This window comes from Phallusia mammillata, chromosome 1 (genome assembly GCF_965637545.1).
Source record: "Phallusia mammillata chromosome 1, kaPhaMamm4.hap1.1, whole genome shotgun sequence".
Taxonomy (NCBI): Eukaryota; Metazoa; Chordata; class Ascidiacea; order Phlebobranchia; family Ascidiidae; genus Phallusia; species Phallusia mammillata.
Window position 1 is genome coordinate 24,770,916 of NC_137252.1, and position 26,726 is coordinate 24,797,641.

The 26,726-nt window shown below is 36.8% G+C and overlaps 1 protein-coding gene and 1 long non-coding RNA gene across 7 annotated transcripts; one reads left to right on the forward strand and one right to left on the reverse strand.

Moving 5' to 3' along the window:
- The first annotated feature begins 4 nt into the window (after nt 1–4).
- LOC145209346 (solute carrier family 12 member 4-like) lies at nt 5–26,504 on the forward strand. 4 transcript variants are annotated; one of them, XM_080079619.1, is made up of 26 exons: nt 5–130; nt 543–646; nt 5,480–5,556; nt 5,729–5,851; nt 6,228–6,374; nt 7,101–7,286; nt 9,224–9,471; nt 10,134–10,227; nt 11,430–11,574; nt 11,745–11,924; nt 13,281–13,379; nt 13,886–13,943; nt 14,389–14,563; nt 15,185–15,303; nt 16,205–16,303; nt 16,650–16,769; nt 17,180–17,284; nt 19,183–19,351; nt 19,801–19,996; nt 20,658–20,827; nt 21,346–21,477; nt 21,666–21,773; nt 22,116–22,244; nt 24,185–24,417; nt 24,869–25,008; nt 25,269–26,504. In XM_080079619.1, exons 1-26 carry the CDS (start codon nt 42–44, stop codon nt 25,358–25,360), a joined length of 3,537 nt encoding a protein of 1,178 aa, XP_079935745.1. In that variant the 5' UTR covers nt 5–41; the 3' UTR covers nt 25,361–26,504. The 4 variants fall into 4 exon arrangements, with proteins under 4 accessions (XP_079935745.1, XP_079935748.1, XP_079935746.1 ...); XM_080079620.1 differs by lacking the exons at nt 5–130; nt 543–646 and adding exons at nt 3,429–3,531; nt 3,682–3,741; XM_080079622.1 differs by lacking the exon at nt 22,116–22,244.
- LOC145209358 (uncharacterized) lies at nt 409–4,506 on the reverse strand. Of its 3 annotated transcripts, XR_013855078.1 has the most exons (3): nt 3,658–3,720; nt 3,421–3,550; nt 409–688 (listed from the first exon to the last, which is right to left on the reverse strand). It is a non-coding gene; the product is annotated as an uncharacterized LOC145209358 (long non-coding RNA). The 3 variants fall into 3 exon arrangements; XR_013855077.1 differs by lacking the exons at nt 409–688; nt 3,658–3,720 and adding an exon at nt 3,861–4,506; XR_013855079.1 differs by lacking the exon at nt 409–688 and having other exon boundaries at nt 3,621–3,686.
- Nucleotides 26,505–26,726: the final 222 nt, after the last annotated feature.

Genomic DNA, 26,726 nt, shown 5'->3' on the forward strand with positions numbered 1-26,726 from the left:
TGATTTGTGTTTTTTTTATTTAAGTTTGTGCCTTAGAAAACATGTCAACTGTTAGATTTACAGTTACAAAAGCTGATAATGAACCTGAGATTGAACAGGGAAGTGAACAAGAACCTGCGTCACAGGAGAAGTAAAAAATACTGTTTATTGATTTTGTTTGCTAAATTAAGATTAAAAATTCATTGTAGGATCAAAATCATGTTAGCTCCCTAATCCAACAAAATGTAACTGTCTATCAGGAATATAAATGACAAACATTTACATTTTATTTGCCTGGTTTACAAATTGTAATCTTTCAATGGGTGTAATTGTAGTTATAAATCGAGCCTATGTTGTAGAAAATAAACGGTCTTGTAAACTTATTTCTTCTCCTAAAATAGGGTTGTTGCATCTCACTTATGGCCAAGAGATTTGACGATATTTCTTTTTAATGAATCCAGCTTTAGCGTTATTAATCATGTGCATTGTAAAACAAAATACATCAAACTAATAGTAAAAAGCAGAAATATAACATAGGTAACATTGTGTATTTTCCAACCCAGGGCTAGCCTAATTGAAAACCATCCGAAGCAAGATGATGAAATTCCAACCATAGAGATAGTTGGTGCTAATGAACCTTCAGGAGCTGATGATGGAGCTCAGTCAGGTTTGAAGCTTGTTTGCTAGTTGTTTTGATCAGGTTTTTTTTCTGTATGAAATAAGCACATTGTTAAGAATAAATATATTTGCTGTAAAGCAATGTGTGCAATAGAATGTAATAATAGAAAATTAATAGAATGTTTTATGTTTCGCTTTGTATTGTTTTTTTTTTAAATATTTGTAAATGTAACATTTAATGCAGCACAATTTAAATTGTGTTTGACTTGCTGTCAATGCAATATAGGTAGCCATGTGACAAGTAGGTTGTCTATCAAAGATATAATCAGGTCTATAGTACAACTTAGCCCAGTTCCTGTGTTTTGGTTAAAAATACACCAAAAAGTCTATACAGATAACCAAACACTGTTGTAAACTTTAGGGCCCAGATAACTGGTGTACATTTCATAACCACATGACCAGTTCATTTATAAACTACAAACAATTAAACGTAGACGCTGTTTGTTTTGGTTTTCGGTGACTCTTATAAACTATGTCGCAATCCCAAGAGAAAGGTTAGTGACGTAATAGTCACGTACCGCGCGGATACTCAATTGCGCTCGGCGGGTTTACAAAAGGTTATTTTTGAGACGAGTGAATCGCCGCGGGCGCTCTTGGCAAACCCTCTCTTTTTCCGCTTGTTTCTTCGACTGCATTAAAGCGCAGAGGTCGAAATTATAAGGTTATGTTTTTTTTCAGGTGTTGTGCCTGCATTTTAGTAGTGTAGTTCAATTATTTATTAAGTTACTCCACACTTAGATTTGTTGTTAGGCATTGTGCACTTAGCTTAAAATAGTTTATATTTCTTTGTAAAAGAGTGTACATTGTAAAAGGCCACCTTTATTGACAGTAAGCTTGACCCATACAATTTTAACACAAGCAGAAAAGCACGGTGCAGTACAACACTTCGAGCCAGACAAACAGAATTAGTCAGTCTCATCTCATTTCAAGCCGTGTGGTCTGTGATTCAAGAGGCAGCCGTCTGTACTCTGCTTGTTGTCAAAAACCATTCACAGAGCGTACGTTGGCTTGGCGTTGCTGATAAATGTTGGTCACCTATGTAGCATAGCAGGGCTAGTGATAGTTTTACCAGGTCTGAAATCATTCACTATGACGCCGCATTGCAATTCCGGTATGACCTATTTGGAGTGACATGAATAGCACTCGGGCCTGGAAACGTAATGGTTTAGTTGAGATTCAGCTGACTTTATACTAATAGCACGAATGTGTGAAAGTTTAAACAAACTTACAAAAAACTGAACAGTGCTTAGCAGCTTTCAGTGGTGTTGTCGCAAAGGGAAGGCAGAGCGTATTGTCTTTAAGTCAAATATGGGTATTGGTATTGGGTAGTGAGAAATAAATAGCATGTGCTGTAATTATTAACCGATTCGCATTTCCACTTGTCACCAAACGACGATAACCTGCACTGTGCTTAGCTTTTAGCGTTTGTAAGTCAACGTACTGGGCGTCACTATTCACTCGCTTAAATATTCTGTTACAATGAAATTAAAATAGCACCCCGTTTTGGTAAGTTGACCTGTAGCGCGTTCTCAGGGCGTGTATCTATCTTTTTAGAGAGGAATCGATTTCACGTTGAAGTGCAAACAATCGGCAACGTGGCTACCTATTTCAGTACTGGAGCCGTCATTGAGGCTGGGTATTGATAGTACCAGTGTGTGTTTTTGGGCAGGAAAGGCATTAGATTGGATAATGCAGGAAAGGGCTTTTGATAAGACTTAAGGCAATTATGTTGGTCACGACTTAGACCGGATTTGGTTGCTTATAGAAGGCCTTTAAGACAAGCACTTTGGAAGTATTACGGTATTCATTTGGCTATTCTTAGTACTAAGGCCTTGTTACAAGAGAGATTTATTCTGTAATGTTAAGTAAGTTTTTTGTAATTTAGACTTTCTGAAGATCTCTTGCAGAGAGTTGACATTTTATGATTGTAGTATTGTAGCCAAACCACTTATAGTTTAGATAGGGGTTTGACAATTTTGTTTACACCCCCGAGAACCTTGAAAACTGTATGTGTTATATATCTGAGGTTAGAAGTTATATAATGGTTTGTGTCATGTTTTACAACGTTGACTATATATTACTTGAAGTATCCATCATTGTTTATGTGAGATAGCTGTTATTAATTGAGGTTCGTACAGTACTGTTGTATGTAAGAGTTGAGTGGTGTATTACTGCTATTTTTTCACCCAAAATGTAATTGTATTCTTTGCCATTGTGAAAGAAAAAAATATTGTGTCATATTTAACACAAAGACTGGGGACGCCCAAACTGTATCAATATTTGTTCACATACCAACTATAGCTTTCAAGCACTTAAACAAACAATACGAATATATTGTACCCAAGCCTGACGGTAATAACTTGGTAGCAATTAGGCACTGTGTCTTATTGCTTACACAACCCTTATATAAGAAACCATTCTTTGTTTTATCAATAATAGCTTGTGTAGCACAAACAAACATAAAACTCAAATGTACAGGTTTTATATGAAATTTAGTAATTGTTGCTTATTTATAGATAAACAAACAAACAAAAAAACATGAGAGTTAAAAGCTTTTGCAAGCACTTTACAGCACAATACAAACATACCATTACCTCAGCTATGTAGTTTAGTTTCAATTCAACTGATTTTGTTAAGATTCAGATGATTTATTTGTCAGTTGCAGATATTTTATAAGATGAAGCTGCGCCCTTAGGAATCTCTTTGTAAAGTTTTTATTTATGCATATATTTAACTTGTAAGTGCAATATTCATATACATTACCTGCAACGATGGCATCGCAAGTGTTTGGAAATATTGTTGCCTCTGCTAAAAGTGGCTATGAAGATATATCTGGCACAGTTTTTGCACCAGACAAAGGATCATCAGCAAGTCGTAAGTGTTGTTTCACAACCTAAGTGCATTTAAAAATGACAGATAGAAATGTTCAAATTAGAATATAATACAAATACACATGCTAATACGTCATAATATGTGGATAGTGTTTCTTATGTGACAAACCAATTATAGCTTCTTTTTCTTTAGGTTTTTCTGTGTCATTTGTGAAGAAACGTGGCGAGCAGTCAGAAAAAGCAATTCTAATTGGTAAACTATACAACAACAGCAACAACAACAATCTGTGTTTACCGAAATAAATTAAATTTGAATTAGTGTGACTGATGTTGGTTTGTACAAAATGTTGTTGATAACAAACTATGACTAACCTTGCAGTGATTTGTTGTCTTTTTGTCCTGTTTTACATAACTCAGTGATTGGGTTCTGCTTCCAAAGCTTTGACTTTGTACGAAATCAATGAACATATACAGCTATTATCAAACTTTCTATTTTATGAACTTGGAAATATTTTAGATACCTTGGCTTTCTCGTGTTTGGCTCTTACTAAATATGCTTTGTTGATTTCTACGTATGTAGACTACAGTTTTGGACTGTACTAAGCTTTGCAGCTAATGGCACAAACAGTGACTAGAAAACATCAAATAATAGCTGGTATTTAATACAGAATATAGTATTGACAACAACATGGGCTGCTAAGATCAAATAAATCCTTTCAAACTTATTGTGACTTAACCTGTAAACCTTTCACTGCTTTTTTTTCTGTGGTGTGAATCTAAATCTTCTTTAAACCATGGGAAAAAGTTCACCAAGTGTCATGAGTTCGACACAAGAATCAATACCTGAACAAATTATTTTTCTGCTTTTAATTTGTTGCTTAACAAGATTTTGCCACCAGGGAATCAGGAAAAGACTTGAGAGACAACAAACTCTGACCTGTGTTGATTACTGATTTTCCAACTAGTTAACCTTTCATAAAAGTCTAGCCCTTTTTCTTGCAATGACCATGTGCTATTGTTTAAAAGTAAGAGGACAACAATGTATTGGGAGTGTGAAAAAATCCTGCCTGTGCTTTATATTGTAACAGCTGGTGATGGTGAGGGAGGAAAAGACAGCCTTTGTTTTGTTTGAGTGAAGTTAGTTGTGATAGATATGTTTAAAGCCTGTGGGAAAGTTAGTTTGCCTCTCAAGTTCAGTGTTCAGTTTATGAAGTTGTGTCTTTTAGTGAAATGACTCTTTATGTTCATATTGCTTTTTACAACCGAAGTATAATATAAGATTTTATTTTTGAGTAACCAGCTATTAGATGGAAGATAAACAGATGGATCAGTTTAAAAATGAATTTAGGTTTGGTATTAGCTCTTTAAGTAACGAATGTTAAATCAAATCTTATGGCAATATTTTTGTCAAGTGGAATTTTTAGGAACATAAATGTGATAGTGTAGGACACAAAATAGTGTAGGAAAATTTGATCGTGTTTAGCACAGAAAATACTGACATGTTCTCCAAAAGTTTTTCAGAAAATAACAGCAATGTCTGAAAGTTCGTCAAGTAGGCAAATTCCCGTAGTGACTGTTGATTTTGCAGATGACTCGTCAGATTTCAGGTCAGAAAAACTTGCAAGGAGACAGTCAGCACCAGTTGCAAGTAGAAAATCCTCATTAAAATCACTTTCTAGAAGATTTTCATGTAAGTTTAAGCTATGTTGCTCTAGGCAACTCTATATTTTGATTTTGTGTGGATACAATATTGGTGTATTGTGAGATTTGTGTGGATTCTATCTTTGCTTGCATTTGCTATTTTGTGAAACATTTGTTATAGCAAAAAATGTTTGAAATAATAAAATATATTATATTTTTTTACCAATGTGGAATGTGTTTTCATCATTAGACTAAACCACACAAAGCCTAAAAATTCCAATTGATTTGTTCATGGTGTTTGATTTACATTCGTTGTAAAAAAACGATTTTGTTTTTTGTTTTCCTTACAGACAATGGAAAGAAGAAGTCTGTGCTTGTTGATCCAGAAGCTGGAAATAATGAAGGAGGACATTTCGCTTTATATGAGGTGATACGACAGTATTTTTTGAAACGAAAATGATTGACTAATTTGAAATTATGAATAAGAGAAGATTTCTAAATGGATAAAACTTAAGTATTTTTCATGTACATTGCTCAACATTCTGTCATTGTTTGTTTTTAAATTACAACCTTTGTAACCATTTTTTTTTATCTTCCAGGATGAGATGCAAGAGCGACCTCGGGTGGCTACACTTCTTGGAGCTTTGGCAAATTACACCAACCTGTCCCAAGGTGCCAAAGAGCATGAAAATGCAGAGGAAGGAAAGGCCAAGCAAAAAGAGGTACAAATGTCGACAAAATGCTCATTACACCAACCAAACCTTTTAAAAGCCTGGTTAACATCTGTTTCTGTGGTTCAAATATATTTTACTAGCCAAGTGTCTGGAAGCTTTTCGATGTTTGTAATATTTAAGGGATATTTTAGGTTGGGCTTTTTTTGCAATTGTGTGTAGTAAGCTCCTTTTCAATCCAGGGATCGCTTTGTATCTCATTTAAAGTGAAGCCCAGTTTTTAATAAGAAGCAATTCCTGGACCCATGGTCTGATGCTTTGGTTTTAAATTCATAACTTCACTCCAGGCAAAATTATCTAACCTGTGTGTAATGCCAAAACCTACCCCTACTTACTACCTATTCTACTCTACATTTTAAATTGACAGGAATTCAAGATGAGTACAATCATGGGAGTTTATCTTCCTTGTGTCCAGAATATTCTTGGAGTCATACTGTTTGTCAGATTAACATGGATCGTTGGGTTGGCTGGAATCCTACAGTCCTTCTTCATCGTACTATTATGTTGCGTCACGGTAAGTTACCTGTGATGTCATAATGGAAATGACGTCATCAGTGGCGTGTTAAACCGGCTTTAGCTGTTGAAAAAATTGTCAACAAAAAATGCATTTAGCTTTGAAATTGTTTTATGCAAGTTAGTTGTGCATTTAATTGGTTCATAAAGGAACTGTCGATATTTATGACGTGTGACAAATGACCTTTACAGTAGAACGTAGAAGACAACTTCTCGATCAATATTCAATTTACTCGCCACAGTGGTTAGAAATGAGTAACGACTTTACTGTATTGATTTCCAACCCTGCGCTAAAGCCGTGTTATTGATAATAAAGACCCACTTGGGACCAGGATAAGACAGACCCAAACAAAGTTTTGAAAAATGTTGTTGATGCGCAAATAATTCATAAATGATAATTTGATGGCATTTAATACATTGTGCAAAGCTATCAAAATAAGATGTCAATGACGTTCAATATGTCTGCACGATTCCCGTTACTAGTCTGTTTTTGCCCGCAATAATCAATGCCAAATTCATGTAATATAGGCAACACACTGTAATATAGGCACAAGTGTGAATTCGGGGCACAGTCTATCCCAAACTCGTTTTCGTATTTTGACTGCATTGCGCCTATAAGCCATTAAACATGACTTACAGCCGCAGAAATGTATTCATGAAAACCATACATAACACCATGGCTGTAAACGCACATAACCAAACGTTTTTTGGACATGTTTTTCTGCAGACTCTTCTCACTTCCATCTCAATGAGCGCTATCGCCACGAACGGTGTTGTCCCGGCCGGTGGGTCGTATTTCATGATATCCAGGGCGCTTGGGCCGGAGTTTGGAGGGGCAGTGGGCGTCTTGTTTTATCTGGGAACCACATTTGCGTCGTCCATGTATATCCTTGGAGCGGTGGAAATTTTACTGGTAAGTTTGTGATTGTTTTATATATCCGTGTAGTTGCAGTACGATCAGTATATGTGCAGCCACAAATAAAAAGCCACGCCACGCTATAGTGGTAAATTTAGATTTTGATATAAACACTTGCTTTAATACCGCTACGTAGGACTGATTACTATGCTAAAAATGTATTTTATTCTGTCTGGTTTATAGTTATTGCGGAATATCTTAGACTAGAACGTCGACCAACATAGCCAATCAGACAAAAATGTAATTTATATAGACTTAAAGATGATCAAATTAAAAAGTTTTTTGCAAAGGTAATTTTGTGTTTATCAAATTTATCATTTTTGCGAAGTAGCCCACATGGAGCTTTTTTAAGGTCATTTGAATGTTAGCGAACCTGTTTGCGCAGGAAGACTTGAACATGAAATTGTCATTTGACATTGACACGTATCCTGGTCGATATTCAATTAGGAATGTGGCGAGCTTTTAACCTTGACAATTTGCTACAACACGATTAAGCGTTTGTCACGTAACTAGACGATTTTTGAAAACGTCACAATGACGACAATCTCCCGCCTGTGACGCAATAATGAATTACTGGGGCATTGTGGGAAGTGAGAATTAGGGTCGACGAATGTAGCGATTTATTGTTTCCGCTGCGAAATGTGGGCTAGGAAATATGAAACAAATGAAAGGATGTCATTTACACTTCAGCAAATTAGGATAATCGCCATTTAATTAGTTTATTATACAATGGGGCTGATGTGCGGATTTAAACTTTTGATTTTGCTCATTTGATGGTGAATACACAATAAGCAACACGCGCAACTCTTAAACTATTTGGGACAGAAAAGAAAGTAGTTGTTCTTTTTAACAGCTGTGTTGCTCAGTCTTACTCTTATATCACACTAAAGCGGCTAAAACCAAACTGATTGGCTCAGTCGTCTTTAGGCTCTCAAAAAACTGTATGGAATATATAAAAATATAAAAACACACACTAATTTAAGAAAGTTTTATTTTTTATTTGGAAAAGCGTGTAAAATTTCTCAAAAAAGCGTCTTAAATTATTTTACAAAATGCTTTTTGCATCTTAATAACACTACATTTTGCAACAAAAAAGTCCATCAATAGAAACGCGTACAAAGCCTACACATTTTGCGACTGGTGGTTAAAAGCACATAGATTAATAGAAACTTACTTTCATCGTTCTTGTGAAGCAACCCGTCCTTTCTTTTAAAAGCTGCGCCTTACATAAGAAATCCTAAGCACAGGATCATCAATAACACTTGGTGTTTGAATCAACAATCGAATATCGACCGGGTTTTGTAACTTGACCTTTTCACCTCACATGGCCTGACAACACGAATTAATCTCTTGTGTCATATTGTATGTTGTTGTTCCACTGTTCATTGATGTTCAAGGCGAACAAGTGATGTTTCTACAGTAAAGGCGATTGCCATATTTCCAGGGCACGTGCAATCGTTGTAATCTTCGCATGGTATGTTCGTAAGCCAAAGCAATTACGCGACCACCTACTATCGTGGAAAAGGCTGTTGATTTTGTAACAAGAAAAATCCGTTTGTGTTGGACAATGGTTTCCGAGCTCTGTCGACGACTTTCTCGTTTAACAATTTAAGACGTTTTAGTTCCTCCCCAATATTATATTATAGATGTTAAACCATACAAAGATGATTTAAAATTGGGTCTTTTATCAACTGCACAGGGTTAAATTTGCGGAGCTAAAGTGTCTATTTACTAATCACATGTACAAATTAAAGTAAATTCGTCCCCTCAAGTTTTAAAATTCCTCCCCGGTTGGGAACCGCTGGTGTACTACATAAGCCAGCTTTGTGCAATTAAAAAACCCGAAAATACAGAAATTGAAAACACACTTAAACAATTCTTACATGACGTTCGTAAAGGTAAACTTCGATTTCAAATCCTACTGTTTCCCACAGAAATACATCGCACAGGGAGCTGCAATACCAGCTTTCGGAGATGTCAACGACCCAGACGGCAAAGGAGCTCTACTTAACAACTACCGTGTGTACGGGACGTGTTTTTTGTGCGTCATGTCGCTTCTCGTTTTCGTCGGGGTGAAATACGTCAACAAGTTTGCGTCCGTCTTCCTTGCCTGTGTGGTCATTTCAATCGTGGCCATTTATGCCGGCGTCATCGCTTCTGCTGTGTCACCGTCTACAGAAGAGTGAGTTTTTTTGTGCAAAAAAGTGGTGGTTACCGTAGGGATGGGCCTAAACTGAAAATGTTCTGTTTGGTCGAGCACCGTGCATCTCATTAACGGAAGATGCTCGGTGCATTGTGACGTCACGAACATTCCCAGTTCCACTCCAGTTTTGTAGCTTTCCAAGGTCTCTTGCGTCACCAGCGGTGTGTTAAGCTGTACACACACCAAAATTAGTGGACTTTTGAATAACTTAGTGCAGTTAACTTTGTAGTGTTTGGTTCTGCTTTACAGTACGACACTCACTTTTTAAATATTAATAAAACAACCTTAATGTTACACACTTACGAGCAAAGTTGTTATGTTTGTTAACTTTGCTCTTACCCTAAATTACAACAGTGGTTCTTAACCAGTAATAGTATGCCCAAAACCAGGGGATACGAGATGGTATGTCGAAACAAATGCTTCGTTAGGCGTTTTTGTGAAAAAGTAACTTTTGTATGATTTAGTACATTTAAGGAATAACGTACACAAAACATCACTAAATACGTAAATGGACCGTCAGTTATAATAGTCAAGGGGAAATAAGATATTTTACGTAAACTTGAGGGAAATGAGCGTTAAATAGTTTTAAGGATCACTGACATATAGCATATGTTAACTCTAATGTTGTCATCTTTTCTTAGAGTTTGCTTTGTGGGAAATCGTCTTGTCAATTTGGATGGAGGAGTTTGTGCAAAAATCGCTAACGTCAGCAATGGGGATGGAACCTTCTCCATGGTGAGTTGCTTGTGGCGTAATAACCTGCTATTGTGACGTAACAGAAGTTGCGCAAGAGCCTCTCCAAGTTTCCTTGTTGAGACCCTTGTCTATTAGCAGGGTAAACATAAAGTTTATTGTGTTGGCCCATTTGGGGTTAGCTGTGACAACAACTGCTGTTTTATTAATACTTTTATCAGTAAAACTCTTTGGTATGTTAATACACCAGAAGGCCACAGAAGGTATTTACAAGTCCTGTCTTCCCACCTTACCATTATCACAGTTCACAATCTTGCCATCAGTTTATGACATACAATTTTGTATAGGTTGATTAAGGTTTTCAAAACATATTTGTGGTTTTTTATTTCAAACATGATTTTGCAGCCGTTGCTGGCATGAAACCATTGTTTGCTGGTTTAAATTTGTGAGCAATTTAGGACATCTTTTTTTCCCTCAAACTTGTGTGAATCTCTGTTTTAGTGATTGACAATCAATGCAGTCAAAATTCATACTATACTTCTCTTGCAACATGAACAAAACATTTAAAGTGTGATTAACTTAACATTTTTGCCTTTGGGCTATCCAACATTCATTGTCATAAGAATTTTACTTTTACCATCATGTGACATAGCAGTCATGCTTACTGGGCTAAAAATGGTTTTCTCTGTAATTTCTGTATGTCTTGTTAGTGAGACTAAATACGTTGTTTCATTGTACATTTGTATGAGAGCCTGTAAGGAAGTATTTAAAAGTGATTCAAAGCCGATGCAGTAGATTTTGCTCTGAAGCTTCTTATTATAACCACCATATTTAGTAGTGAAAAAACAACCACAATTACATCAATGTAAAAACTTTTTTTTTATTGTTTTAACTCCAAAATTGGTATACCGAACTGTTGATATTTTTGCATGTCATTATTACAAAATCTCCCAATGTACCCTACACACCAGAAATAGAGGGTTGAAACCAGTGGTTCTCAAACTTTTTTATTGTCGGGCCCAAATGGTAGTTTTTTAAGTGTGTAGAGAGCCGCCAAAAAACGAAACCTTAAGAAAATCACTAAAGATTATTACTTTGAAAGCTAAAATAGCAATGTTTGGTGGTTTTCTGAGGTCTGGTGCGAGCCGCAAAATAAGTAGTTGGGAGCCGCATGCGGCCCCAAAAACCGAGTTTGAGAACCACTGGTTTAAACTTTCAATACTAAATAAATTGCTTTTTCCCAGCTACCCACCAACCTGCAAAACAGCAGCTGTATTTTTTCCAACACCAGCGATCCGAATTCAAACCTTACATGTAATGCATATTACGAAGCCAATAAAGTATCCACGCTGCGTGGAATTCCTGGACTCACAAGCAGTGTTCACATAGGTAAGTTAAGTGTTTTACCTGGGTGGTCAGCATAACAAATTTATATAAGAAACATTCACAACCACAATAGCATGGAAAAAACTGTGTGTTGAAAAGTGACTAAATCTGACAGTTCCGCAAACACAAGAGTCACATTTGTATAACCTTTTTTCATAAAAACTCTTTTTCAGACAACGGCATTCCAAGCCACTACATGCAACAAGGTGATCCCATCATATCTTCATCTCTACCATCTGTTGTAGCGGACGACACGCAACCTGCTGGTGTTAACAAACCAGTCCCGTGGTTAACTGCTGACCAGATGACAGCCTTCACTGTTCTACTTGCGATCTTTTTCCCATCAGTAACAGGTTCAGTTCAGTTTTTGTTGTTGTATAGACCGGATGATAGTTTGAAAAGGTTCTGGTTCTATGCTGGGGTGCCCAATACCTTAATCGCCATGTAAAAGTCCATGTCAAAATCGCTTCACATGTAAAAAGACGTCAGTTTCTTATCCACCATGTCACTTAAGTATACCCCAGTGTTACCAGTTTAGCAGATTTGCGGTTAGTAAAACTTTTATAAATTTCGCATACAGTGTACAAATTGGGAATTTTTGTAGAAGATTTGTAAATCTATAGGTGTTTTTGGCTTCGTAGAACAGGTAGGTTATTTTGTCTTGTCCATTATATAACCACGCTGAAGAAGTTAAAGCACCCCTAGTCGTCTTACATACAGGAAAAACAATATCACTTCTTTCTTGAAACGCATTCTTGTGCACCAACGAGCATTAAAAGTGTAATACTTGTAAACTATACTTCAACGAATCGTTGAGTGTTTAAAACTGGACATACTTATTTCGAAACTTTGAATGTATATTGTAACCACTCGCACTAACCACGCCTATCACGTATTAATGACGCAATCGCTGTTTATCACTTTATGATTTCAACTTGCGGTTCCGTTGCTAGACAACCAACGTTACATAGTTGTGGGTAATATACCAGAAATAGATACTAGTAACATGGTCCGCTGGGGTAAACAGCAATTAATGTGACTTACTAAGTTAATGTTTGATTGTTGTTGAGAAATTTCACTTCTAATAGCCTTAGCCATTTCGTTTTTAAACTTTTGAATGAAAACGTCGTTGTAATTTACTACACTAATCGCTGCTAGGGAGATTTGACCTATTTGTTTGTATTTCCAGTACTCTTTGAACAAAGGAACCTATGAAACCTAAAGGCGATTGTGTTTACCTGAAAGTTTCAGCCCTTCCTAAATCATTTCTGAACACAAATTTTGAAGCTGAAACAGTTTTGTCATTTAACGAATCTCCCACAGACAATAAAATGTATAAAAGAAAGATTTTTGCTTCTGTTTATGATAATATTAGACTGTTTCGTAAAAACAGATAAATAGCATAAATCGTTTCTTCTAATAACTGAAAAATATATATTTCGCCTTATTAACTGACGATGCATATTTAATAAGGCGAAATATAAAAATATATTTCTGTTATTAGAAGAAACGATTTATGCCTTTTTTCTGTTTTTATGAAACAGTCCAATATTATTACAAATTTTGAAAACTGTAATTCCATTTGTAAAGCCCGGTTTCCACGTCAACTCTGCGCAGCCTTAAACATGGTTTTGCACATTTGAAGCTGGTATGTTTGCAAACAACTCGATGCAACCAACTTTATAATCAGGTCCTATTTAACGTTTCAGGTATCATGGCTGGGTCAAACAGATCTGGAGACTTGAAAGACGCTCAACGTTCTATTCCAAAGGGAACGATTGGTGCTGTCCTGACGACCGCCTTCATATGTAAGTTGACAACATAACTATATTAAACTGAAGTTCAATATATGAAATCTGAGTTCGCCATTTAAGCTTGTGGTCGTCAAACTTTTTAACTTTTTTGTCATAACGGTCAACTTACATATGAAGGAAAAAAAATTTCTCGGTCCAATCTACATATTTTTATCAAACTGAAAACGATGCCTAATGTGAACAATAAAAAGTTTACTTTTCTTGGGAAAAGTTTTGCCACATTAACACGCACGATTATTTTGTTTGATTTCGTCAGATTATACTCGCGTAGCAAATGATTAAAGAAAAATTTACTATGTCACAAATAAGACTAAGACAATAATACATTTGTGCGCAAACACTTCACCTGTCAAATTTTTGCTAATACAGTTGCAAAATCTGATGTTACATAAAATTGTACAAATACTTCTTCTGACTTCTGGCATACCCAGTTTAAGAACTGCGGATTTAAGTTAATGGTATAAATTTTGGGTTAAATTTCTTTTGTTTTGTTTTTCTAGATCTTTCGTGCGTCGTGTTTTTCGGGACTTGTGTGGAAGGAGCGTTGCTTCGCGACAAGTAAGTATACAATGCTAAATCTCGAGATGAATGTGACAGCTTGTCCACTTGCATATTCCCATTTTGGAAACATTTTAAACGATTTTCTGTTTTAGGGAAGGCTAAAAATTTAGATTTTTTTAGGCCAAAGCTTCTCAATTTTTTTACATGTTTTTGATAAAGCACAGTTTTACCGAGTTCTGTTTTACCGTAACGAACAGATTCCTGCGGGCTTGATTCGGGCCTAACTTCGCATTCCCAACGGACTTCTGAAATACGATTTGGGGCTTATACTTTTTAGGTTCGAATTTCGTTCGGACTCTGGGCTGTTGTAAACCCAAGAAACGTGTAACATATTTCTAATCTCACCAAATTTGTGTTTAAAATCTTCTTCAACTTGACTGTTACTTTGTTTGTGTAAATTAAACAACACAGCATGCCAATTTGGATCGTATTCCTTTTTTAGATTTGGTGCAAGTATTGGCAATGAGCTAATTGTGGCAAAATTAGCATGGCCTTCAAAATGGATTGTTCTGATTGGTGCTTTCCTGTCAACCATTGGGGCGGGGCTACAGTCTCTCACTGGTGCACCAAGATTACTCCAAGCTATTGCCAAGGACAATATTATTCCCTTTTTAAAGGTTTGTTCAAGTTTCATTTATATAAGTACAGTAAACGTTGGTTAATCCGGACCCGTTTAGACCCAAAAAGTTGTCCGGATTAGGCGAAGATCAGGATGAACGGTTGTCCGATTGAGCCTCGCTACATTACAAATCATTTGTACCTCAGACTTTGTCCGAATTAGACAAATATCTGGATTTGCTGAATCCGTTTTAACCTAGGTTTACTGTAACTTATTGATCGATTTCGAAGTTTTTAGATCAAAAGTAACTAGTGTTCGACCCGCAATATATACAAAAGTTACAAAATGCTTTCAAACTCTTTTTATTGTATCAACCAATAAATTATGAAAATTCTGGGTCATTTACTTTCAAATGTACAGCAAAAATACACGGTTTGGTGGCCTGATGTGTGTTAACCGCTAGGTCATCTGGGGCGAACTTTTTTGGGGGTTGAACTTCGGATAACCAACTATCGCGTGCAGTATAAAAAAAAGTTTGAAGTACTTTTTTTTACCAAACGGCTGAAACAAATCAGCGTCAGACTGAAAAAGAGAAAAAAACGGACAAAAACGATATGTGTACCCTTCAGGGAACACATTCGTTTTTCAATTTGTATCAACATGTTTATCTTCTTTTCAGGTATTTGGACGCAGTAAGGCAAACGGCGATCCAACATGGGCTTTACTTCTCACAGTTTTTATTTCATTGATCGGTGTTTTGATCGCCGACCTTGATCTGGTTGCACCGATTATTACAATGTAAGCAAATCAATATTACCTTAAAAATGCATATAAGCTTGTCCGTATATATAAATAAGTTTTTAAAATGACACATAAAAAATGGTAAGTGTTTTGCTGAAATTGTTTGCATTTCAACGGTAAAATTACCATGCCAATTTATATAAAATCGCAACCTAAAATTAGTGAAAATTTTTTTTGAAAAGATATTTTTCAATCGGCTATTGAAAGTCACAAGCAATAAAATAAAACAGAAAAAAATACAAAACAGAAAAAATAGACACCCTAGCACAGGGCTACTCAAATGGCGGCCCGCGGTCCAAATCCGGCCCTTTGGGGCATTGGATTTGGACCCCGACGGTCTTTTGATTGCGGCCACCTACGCTATATTGTGTGTTACTTTCTTGATCGTTGCTATGTAGCGACAGTTAACTCGAGTCCGCATAGCCATTCTCGGAGTACTGCTAGGAGCATTTCCGCACAATTGTATCTATGACGCAATAACAGAATTTTGAATTACTACCTGAGGGCTTAGGAAGTAATCCTGCAAAACTAGATAAACTGTATTTTGTATGTCGTCGTGCCAAAACTTAATTTATGGTCAGTGCCCAATTCAAGCTTTTGTTTTGCTGACAGAAACATTTGGCTTGAAGAAATGTGTTAAATTTGTACCACTATTTTCCTCAATACCTATAACCAAAGTTGGCTAAGACATGTTGCATTATTTACAGATGTGTCTGGACCTTTGGTATTTTTACCTTTTCTATCTGGACCTTTCACAAAACTAATTGAGTAGCCCTGCCCTAGCATATAAAAAATTAGGTGTTTAAAATTATAGCTCAGCACAAAAATTGTAGATAAATACCACCTAATGTATAGTTTTGTACATAGTTTCTGAAAAATGAATTGTTTGTTGTTTTAGGTTTTTCCTCATGTGTTACATGTTCGTCAACTTGGCGTGTGCTCTGCAAACTTTACTTGACACGCCGAGTTGGAGACCGAGGTTCAAATATTACCATTGGTAAGTTCGAAAGATGTTATATGTTGAACTTGCTTTCAATCTTGTAAATCTTGCTATAGACTGAAAATAAAGTTTTAAAAATGGTGTAACGGCTTCAAAACTACGATTTTCCAATTTCTTTTGCTCTACACTTTTTTAAAAATGGCGTACTTAACTACAGAAAAGGTGGCAACTGGTAAGAAAACCACTTAAACAAATTACCCTGTGCGTTTAAGCAGAGTTGTAAGTTGTGAAAAATGTTCGCGTTTTTCTAAAATCTGCTGCTGATGAAAAATGATGTCCGTTGTTTACAGCGACCAACCATTTCAATAACCATCTTAAATCTAACCTAATAATGTTTTTGCAGGATATTATCCTTCGTCGGTATGTTGATGTGCATAGCACTCATGTTCATATCGAGTTGGTATTATGCGTTGGTGGCACTCGCACTGGCCGCTGGAATTTACAAGTACATCGAATATTGCGGGTAAGTAACAAAACTTGCAGAGCAATTTGCAGTAGCGCGGTATTGAAATATGCACATCAAGTCGTTTGCAAAACCTTAGTTATAAATTTCGCACCAAGGAAGCCGCGGCAGTGCCGGTGAACAACTGTACCTCGTTGTTAAATTTCTTGATATATTGGGTAATACCTGCACAATGGTAGTTAAAGAATGCATTTGACATCCGTATAAAAACAGGATTTGTTGTTTCAAAAATAAGTGTATTGCTTTAATATTTTCGCAAACTGTATTTTCACTTAATACCGATTTCTAGCTTATACACTTTAAAAAGCCAATTCAGCATTCTTGAGTTTGTCCTTACACAAGTTGTATGCTTGCTTGGCCTGCAGCTTTACAAAAAAGTAGATTTAAGTCGTTTTTTTTTGTGATTCCAGAGCGGAGAAAGAATGGGGAGATGGACTGAGAGGTCTGCAACTCACAACTGCAAGATATGCTTTGCTTCGTTTGGAAGATCGTCCACCGCATACCAAGAACTGGAGGTAAATTTAATTAACCAACGCTAAATGCCTGTGTCTGTGTTCTTTTTGCTTGTGTAATACACCTAAGGTGCATTCTGGTGTTGTTTCGCAATACCAAATTAGTGCATACCTCTTTGGTTTTGAAACGTCGACGTCTGTAGTATAAATTACAATTTCGAGTTTGGCTTTTTGTCTGCTTTGTTTAACAAACACTTCAAATCGCTTTCGATTCGTTACCAAAGTGATTGCTTGGCAAAAATGCAATTGGTTTGAATATCCACCCCAGTGTTTTTATGGGTCCCCTTCCCTGAAACATATTGTTTTTGTCCGTATTTTTTTTTCTTTCTTCTTTTTTCTGTCTAACGCTGGTTTGTGAGACGCGTTTGGTCAAGAAAGAGTGCTTCAAATTTATTCAAATTTACAGAGATGTTAGATAATAATCCAAATTTGATCCTCCTGAAGTTTGACCCCGTTTGACCCAGCGGTTCACCCACAGGCCCCCTAAACGTAAAATTTTTAACGCTGGTTTGTAACGCTCGTTTGGTAAAGAAAAAGTGTTTCAAATTTATTTAAATTTGGACATATGTTAGTTATCAATCTGAACTTGATCCTCCATAAGTTTAACCCCAAATGACCCAGCGGTTCACCCACAGGCCCCCGAAACGTAAAATTTTTAACGCTGGTTTTTATCGCTCGTGTGGTAAAGAAGGAGTGCTTTAAATTTATTTAAATTGGGACATATGTTAGTTATCAATCTGAACTTGATCCTCTAGAAGTTTGACCCCGAATGACCCAGAGGGCCACCCACAGGCCCCCGAAACGTAAATGTGTCTAACGCTCGTTTGGTCAAGAAAGACACTGTAGGCAGAAGTACCAAGAAAGTAACTCACTGGTTTACGATAGCGGGAGGGCTCAGCTTGACGTCGGACAGACGTTTTACGAGACGTCGTTTCAGTGATTAGAAATCAGCTGTTTTGCACAGCAATGCTATGTCGTTTTATTAAGTTATCACTCACATTTTTAGTTTTGGCGAAGGTTTTACACCTATGACGTGATTTAAACCTAATAACCGTGCTTCGGTTTTGTATATGTCAAGAAAAACTTTGTTTTTCAAAGAAAAGATGAAAAAATTACCTTGACTTTTTTGCCAAATAAATGTTTTTTTAAATGCTCGTTGTCAGGTTGGCCGCCGCATGATCACGGGTTACTTAAGGTCAACTAGTCGGTATTACAAACACAGTTCAACTTTCTTCATAACGTAGCGTTTTTTGACAATTAATTTAGGAGTCAATACTCAATGCATGTATAAATTAGGCTTAACAGTATTGTTGAACACTAAGGACGGCATGCTATTGAAAACGGTGTCAAAAGATCAAACAGTCGTTTGGCGTGTGCACACTGAGAGGTTACTACAGGTCAATGGTACTCGTTTTGCGAAACAAAGTTAAATGAAAAACAATTTGTTATGTATACACTTAATAATAGTGCAAAAAGAATACGAACAATTTTTTTTATTGTTGGGTTAATGCTTTCTAAAAATTTGTCCTTAAGAATCTAAAAATCACCGCAACATTTGTTTACTGTAAATCCGCACAAACGCGCGTATGGGGACCCATTTGTTTTTGTTAACAAAAACAATCATATGTGTAGATCAAATGATGTGTATAGTAAATTGGAAAACATCGTATAGAATATATAAAATGGAAGTATATCAGAAAGCCACTCTTCTAGTTTTAAGGTGTTTCTCCAGCGGTTTCCCACAATTTGGACTTGTAACTACAGTTTAAGCAAAAATGGCTATTTTTTGGTATTTAGAAACACTTGCGGTCTCTTAAAACTACTTAGCGGTCACCCAAACCAAACCTTAAAAAAACCTGTCCACCCCTATAGTTTTTCCCTAATTTTTTCACTCTATTTAGGCCTCAACTTTTGGTTTTGATGAAAATGGATGAAAACCTTCAGCCCGTCCACCCTCAGGTCTTAGCTTTCGCTCAGCAACTAAAAGCTGGAAAGGGTTTAACCATCGTCAGTTCTGTGCTGAAAGGAAATTACCTTGAAAAGTATCCTGAAGCCCAAGCTGCTGAACAGGTGAAAAATTGTTTGCCGTTCTTTGTCAATGTTTTTTGGACTAAGGCAAGACGGATTAAGCCTTTGTTGGACTGTGAGAGTCATGCTGTGTTTTCCACTTTTGAGATTTACCACCTGCTGTTTTTTAACCATTGTAGATTTTGAATGTACAAAATGTTCCAAAATGATTTTTGATAAAAGATGAAAGCTTGTGTGTGTTTTTTCTCATTTTTAACCTATCAAAAAAAGTTAAACAATATTTGTCAAATAATAAGGCCCTTTCTCAAAAATCTAAAGAATACTAGGTCAATCATCCAAGAAGAACATTTTAAAGCCAAACATGTTAAATTGGGAAAAACTACCCATTTTTACTTTTGTGAAGAAGTTTGCGAGCCCCTGTAGATAAAAACCAAACACCGAAAATCATTTTATGCAAACCGCCATCTTACATATTAAACCTTACTTTGTAGGAGCTTAAGAAAGCAATGGAACATCATAAGGTCAAGGGATTCGAACAAATTCTGATTTCCGAAGATGTTTCGCAAGGAATACGATCTCTTATCCAAACGTCTGGTCTTGGAGGTTTACGTCATAACACCGTCATGATTGGATGGCCCTACGGGTGGCGTCAAAGTACTGATCCGAGTTCGTACAAAGTCTTCCTTGGTAAGCTGTGTTTGTGAAAATTGTGCTCTTGATTGTGCAAATTTGTGAAATGTGCAAAACTCAAGGTGTTGCTTTGCCCGCCGAGAATAAATGTAAACCGGCTGGATTTTTGCCAGGATTAAACCTAAAAGTCTGAAACCAGCTGAAACGAATAGAAAGAAACATCCTTTACCAACAAAGTTTTATGAGCCCAAGTAAATAATATTTTATGACACCAGAACGAGGTTGGCCTCATTTTGTTGAAGAAAAAACATTTTTTACGACCACCATAAACAATATAACATTTCAGCCACTAGTGAAACAATAATACTGAGTTTTTTAACAAGCAACTGGCTTGTTTGTTTTTCTGCGATAAATAGATTTTACGTCGTTTGTATCGGCCGCGTGTAAGATCTTAATTCTTGCAAATTGATTGTTTTCAAAATTTTTATTTTGATAATAAACCAACCATGGATCTTTTCTGTTTTCCTTAAAATATCCAAATATTTTTTCTCAGTAAATACAATAGCAACTTTCAGTAAAAATAAATTACTTTCCATTCAAAGTGTTTTCAAACTGTTCAAAGCAGTGTAGCGCCCCGTCTATAGTTATAAACGACACCAAGTGGGCGATTCATACCACATTGAGAGCCACTGTTTGAAAAAGTCGTTTTTTTCGCTAGATGGCGTGCGCGCAGCATCAGCAAGTCACAATGCGATTCTGGTGCCTAAGAACGTGATGAACTTCCCTGAACGCAATGACAAAATTGAACGAGGCACTATTGATGTGTGGTGGGTTGTACATGATGGAGGCATGCTCATGCTCCTACCTTTCCTACTAAGACAGCATAAGGTAAGTTGTAATTGGGAAACAAGTTTGAAGTTGTAAGGGGTGGGCAACCTTTGTTACTGTGGGGCCAAATACAATTGCCAAAATTAGATCGCGGGCTGCACCTATGTATAACACAAGGTGATTTTTCTTTTTTGCTTACCAAATATGTTTAACTGCAAGTAAAAATCGCATTAGATTCTAGCCACAAATTGCTAGGCCGCAGAAAAATAGCATCGGGCGCATAAATCTGTTCAAAAATATGTAATAGTTGGACTCGTTTGCCAGTGCATTTGAAATCCAAGCGTCTCTGCGGGCCGCACAACCTTTAATCAATGGCCGCATTCGGCCCGTGGGCCGCATGTTGCCCACCCCTGTTTAAAGACTTTTTTACAATAATTTTAACAATAATACTTAGACTGTTCGTTTTACTTTAATGTACTTTTTGTTATCTCTGGTATGTTTTTATTGCAACATTGCTTTGTTAATAATGGGATATTCTCATCATAATTTTCAAAGAAATTGTTGCTCAAATTTACTAGGTTTGGAAACACTGCAAAACGCGCATATTTACTGTGGCGCAACTGGAAGACAACAGCATCCAGATGAAAAAGGATCTCGCAACTTTTCTGTATCACCTTCGTATCGACGCCGAAATCGAAGTCATTGAAATGGTGTGTAAAAATATTGACATAAATAGGGAAACTAGTCATTATATTGAGTTCAAAATAAGCCAGTCTGCCGATTTGTGCATTACAGTTTTGTGTCCACGAATTGACGTTGCAAGTATATCTATAATACTGTATTACATACACACGCACTACCCACTGGCACTGGTTACATCGGGCACATTTTTTTTCAGCAAAACTCGGATATCTCAGCATACACGTACGAGCGGACTTTGATGATGGAGCAGAGAACACAAATTCTTCAACATCTCAACCTCAGTAAGAAGGAATCTGAACGGGAGGTAAAAACAATTATTTTATGTTCGTCATAATTACTTTTTTCCGAATAAGGGTGTGACGTGACAATGATTGCTCAGTTTGGTACTAATGGTAAAATTTGCTTGTCGAGTGTTATACATTGTTGAAGGGTGTGTAATTTGAATGATTTTGCAAGTAGCCCGTTTTTTATGCACGTTTTACTGCGTTTGGGTGGGAACAACTTAATAATAATGCGAATTTTGTTTTTGTTTTTTCTACAAACGTTGTCAAAACAATGTTACTTCAACCCAAAATTTCCCTTTAAACTCTAATGTTTGGCCACGAATAATACATAACCAGTAACCACTGTGACGTAACAATGCAAGGTCGGTCAAGTGATCGAACGTTCTCGAAGCGTTCGCTTTCGTACCCCAACCAAGACCAGCAATCACCGACAACAGAACAACGAAAACGGGGAAATTCCCGATTCCCCGACGCCTGAAAGCAACGGCGAGGTATCACGTGATACATGTGACGTTACTCGTGTGTTACGTGTGCATGACGTCACCTGTGGTCGTTGAGCATGCGGCTTTGTATGTTTTGCGAGTTTTTGTTACTTTTCTTTTGTGTTTGGCTTTTGTTTTGATCTAAGTTATTATGGGTCCCCTTCCCCTTTCAAATTTACAGAGATGTTAGTTAATAATCCAAATTTGATCCTCCTGAAGTTTGACGCCGATTGACCCAGCGGTTCACCCACAGGCCCCCAAAACGTAAAATTTTTGAAACGGCTGTACTGACTAAAGTACAGCATCTTGGAGTTTCATGCTTTGTTGTTTGGTGCAATGTAAAGTTTTTTAAAGAATTTTGTATCTTTTTTTCGGATTCACCCATTTTTTACCCTTTAAACCCCGAAATAAACGGTTTTAATTTTAAGGCAGAAATACATGCCCTATTGTGCAGAAATATTTGAAAAAGTTAACAATTGTTTAAGCAAGATATTCGTTTAGTATTTAAAATTTTGCCAGTTACCATTACAACCCATAATGTGTGTACGCTATCAGTTAGATATAAGTCCCAAGGGAGGAATTCAATGGTTTACGATTAAGGCGGCAGAGCGGGAGTGCTCAGCTTGACGTCTGGACAGACGTTTTACGAGACAGTCGTTTCGGTGATTAGTAATCAGCTGTTTTTTTGTGCAGCAATGCTGTGTCGTTTTATTGAGTTATCACGCGCATTTTCAGTTTTGGCGCAGGTTTTACACCTAAGACGTAATTCGAACTCGATAAACGTACTTCGGTTTCGTTTATGTCAGGCAAAACATCGTTGATTAACATAAATATGAAATTTAATCAACTTAACTTTTTCGAACGCCGCGATAAATGGTCTTTAAATTCTCGTTGTCAGCTTGGCCGTCTCATAACCATGGGTCACTAAAGGTCAACTTGGAGGCATTACAACACCGTTACGAATTTTTCGTCATAACGTATCTTCTTTATTTTTGACAAATCAATTCAAGAATCAGTACTTAAGTCATGTATAAATTAGGCAAAACGGTATTGTTGAACACTAACAATCATGTATGTAGATAAAATTGTGTATAGTAAATTGGTAAATATTGTATAGAATATATAAAATGGAAGTATATCAGAAAGCCACTTTTCTTGTTTAAATTCTTAGTTCATGTTTCAGTCTAATCCAAGCCCAGCAGAGACTTTTTATGATCAGGGCGTAAAGTCAGTTGCCGGTCACTAACGGTAGAGAATATCACACCATGTACTTTGTGCTTGTATGGAAGGTCAATCATGCCACTATATAAGCACTTGTAGTGCGTGAAACATTAAGTGACAATTAACCATAGACTCGAAAGTTAAAACGGTCCATATTGCATGTTTATTGTTTAGTACAAATATTATTTCATGATAAAACTTTTATTTCATCTGCTTCAATCCACCTATCTATCACATCTGGCCTGACAAAAAAGCTGACAATGCCTTTCACTAGCAACTTGACTGTTTTTAACATGTTCACACATCGTACATTGTTGTCTTTTCGGTTCATTTTGTAAAAATGCTTCCATTTCATAAGTTTCGTTTGTTGTGTTGTGTTTTTACTCTTTTTATTTTCTTTATTATTATTAAGTGTGATTTAAACAAAAAGCCCAAAACAGGCTTACCTTTGGTTTGATGCCAACATCCAAAGGCGTTTTTCAGAGATAAAGACTTGTTTAACTGAACAGAATCCAGTCAAACACAAGAACTTGTGCACAGTGTTTTTTTAAGGTGTTTCAAATTTCTCCAGCGGTTTCCCAAAATTTGGACTTGCAAATTTGGACTTATTTAAATGAAACACTTGCGGTCTCTTAAAACTACTTAGCGGTCACCCAAACCAAACCTTAAAAAAAACCTGCTTGTGCATATGATTTCTATTTTAATGGTTACGATTTCTATATTTACAGTTTACCAGTGTGATGGGAAAACTGCAGTTGAACCGGCAGGAAAGCCGTGGCGCCGCCGTTGAAGCCACAAACGCCGCCGACCTTTCTTACGGCGTCAATTCGGACGCCGTACAGATGACATGGACACCTGGCAAACTGGCCCAAAGATCCGCCCAGCAAATCAATGAGATGGATGGAGAGGAACAACCAAAGAAAAAGAAAAAAGAATTTGGCAATTTGCTTAATATAGTACCGTAAGTAAAAATCTTGAGGGCTTTGGCCTGGGTTTAAAAAAAGTAGATCGTCCTTCGAAGATACACAAACTAATCAAAATTTGTTTTCGAATTTCTTTTAAAGGTATGTTAACGTGAATTCCAATCTACCTGAAATAATTCTTGTCAAGAAACACAGTCATATTACGTTGATTTCGTTATCTAGTATAGCTGTATTACATGTAGCCTGTGATGCACCAAGCAGAGAACAGAGGCAATGCTAAGTTGTGGACCACCGGTTAAAAGCAAAGAAACAAGAAGGCCATCTGAATGTCGCAAATGTCCCCAAATCGAATGCATTGAGACCGTGACTCTTACTTATAGTTGCAATTTAATAATTATGGCCTTTTCCAAAACCGGTGTATCGTGTTTCCCAAACCATGTATTTGAGATCCCCAATATTTGGAGGCATACTAACGTTGGTGTTTTCTAGTGAATCGACGAATGTCCGCCGCATGCACACAGCTGTAAAACTGAACGAGGTGATTGTGAACAAATCGCACGAAGCAAAGTTGGTCATCCTCAACCTGCCTGGACCACCGAAGGGGACAAACACTGCCAGGGAATCAAACTGTATCCTTTTACAGTTGATATACATTCGTATTTGCAAACTTAAGTTTAGCTTTGCATTGAGGCATTAGATTTGATTAACATACTATTTCGGTAAATTAATGTTGCGTTTGGATTATTTTGACTAGAACCTCTTTTTTTGGTTGCCAAAAATGTTTTTGCCTTGGGGTTGCAAATAAATGGGGTCAATCATTTTTGTTTCAGCACTAACTGTTTTCAGAAAGTTATTATTTTTCTTAACCCCATATCACTGACCACTGCAGACATCGAATTTCTTGAAGTTCTAACTGAAGGTTTAGATCGAGTTCTGATGGTACGAGGTGGAGGTCGTGAGGTCATCACCATTTACTCATAAACTGCGTCACCCTTTAATGACGTGAGCAGCACTTGCTTTTAACAAGGAAACCAATGAAGCGGCGTCGAAGTTAACCTTTTAACCCCGGGGGACAAAGTCCTGCGGCTCCTGTTTTTTGTTTCAAGTTTCTTCCCTGTCACATGATATAAGCGTGCTGCCAATTCATGTCGCGTTCATTTTTTCAAAGATGTTTTTGAACTTGGAGAGCAACCTTGTTGTTGGCGAGTATGTTGAAAAGTGACTCAAGTGACATCATATATACATAATAATCCACGTGTCTGCGGTTGTTGCTTTCATATAAATTCATGGACATCATCATCATCCAAGCACTTGTGATGTCATCGGACTTATTCTGTCACTCGTTATGCTGCTTTATGTAAAATGCTTCAAACGTTCTACTTCCGCCGAATTCACTTACAAGCGAACAACGTAAATGTTAGAACAACTTGTAATATACGTTTGCTAGTTTGAGGCTCGTCCTTATTTCTCCTCTTTGAGAATGTTGAAGTGTATACTGTGATAGGCTGCAATGTACAAGCTGTAAAATGCATTATGGAGTCATGTACTGCAACAAACATCACAATCATCTCGAGTTTTCTAAAGTTGCTTTTATGATTTTCACTGCTTTTTGGTCTAGCATTTCGTTGTCTTGCAATAAGCGGGTCGTGGCGATATTGGTTTGAACTGCGGTTGACCACACAAAGCTTGTTAATGAACTTGCTTGACGTAGTAAACTTGTAATATTTCTACCCACAGCAATACTTATTGTATTTTATTGTGGCGCTTTTGAACTCGTGTTGCAACCTCAAATACGTAAACACGTCCCACAATACCCCGGTCCACCCACTAACCAGCAGCGCCTCAAGTGATAGACATTGATACCACCCGAATATCGTCCATAAACAAAAGAAACAATAATCATGACTTTTCCTTAGTTCATCTCTAAATTGTAAAAAAGTGATTTAAATGGTACTGTTGTTTAGGTTCAATATTTGTGCACATATTTTGTTCAGCCCTTTTTGCTCCTGCCCGTACTTTCTTGCAGCTGAATTTTATTTTACCGTTTCTTGTAGTGAAGTTTTTGCTCCTGCTGTTCGTTTCCTGGCCAACTTGTTACAAATTAACAATTACTTCGTTAATCTGAGTGACATTTTGAGTCTGGTTTGTTTAAAATTTTATTTGAGTCATTGTTACAATCTGAAAGGCAGTCCACAGAAGAGGAAACCAAAGTCAAAACAAAGTTCCATTTCATTAGAGGAGATATGAGGGGGGTGAGTTGTCAGCAAAATTCCCATGGCTTTAAATGCGTTCACCACCAGCTACCCAAAAAACTATTTTTGGCACTTTTTAAGTTCAAAAATTTGTC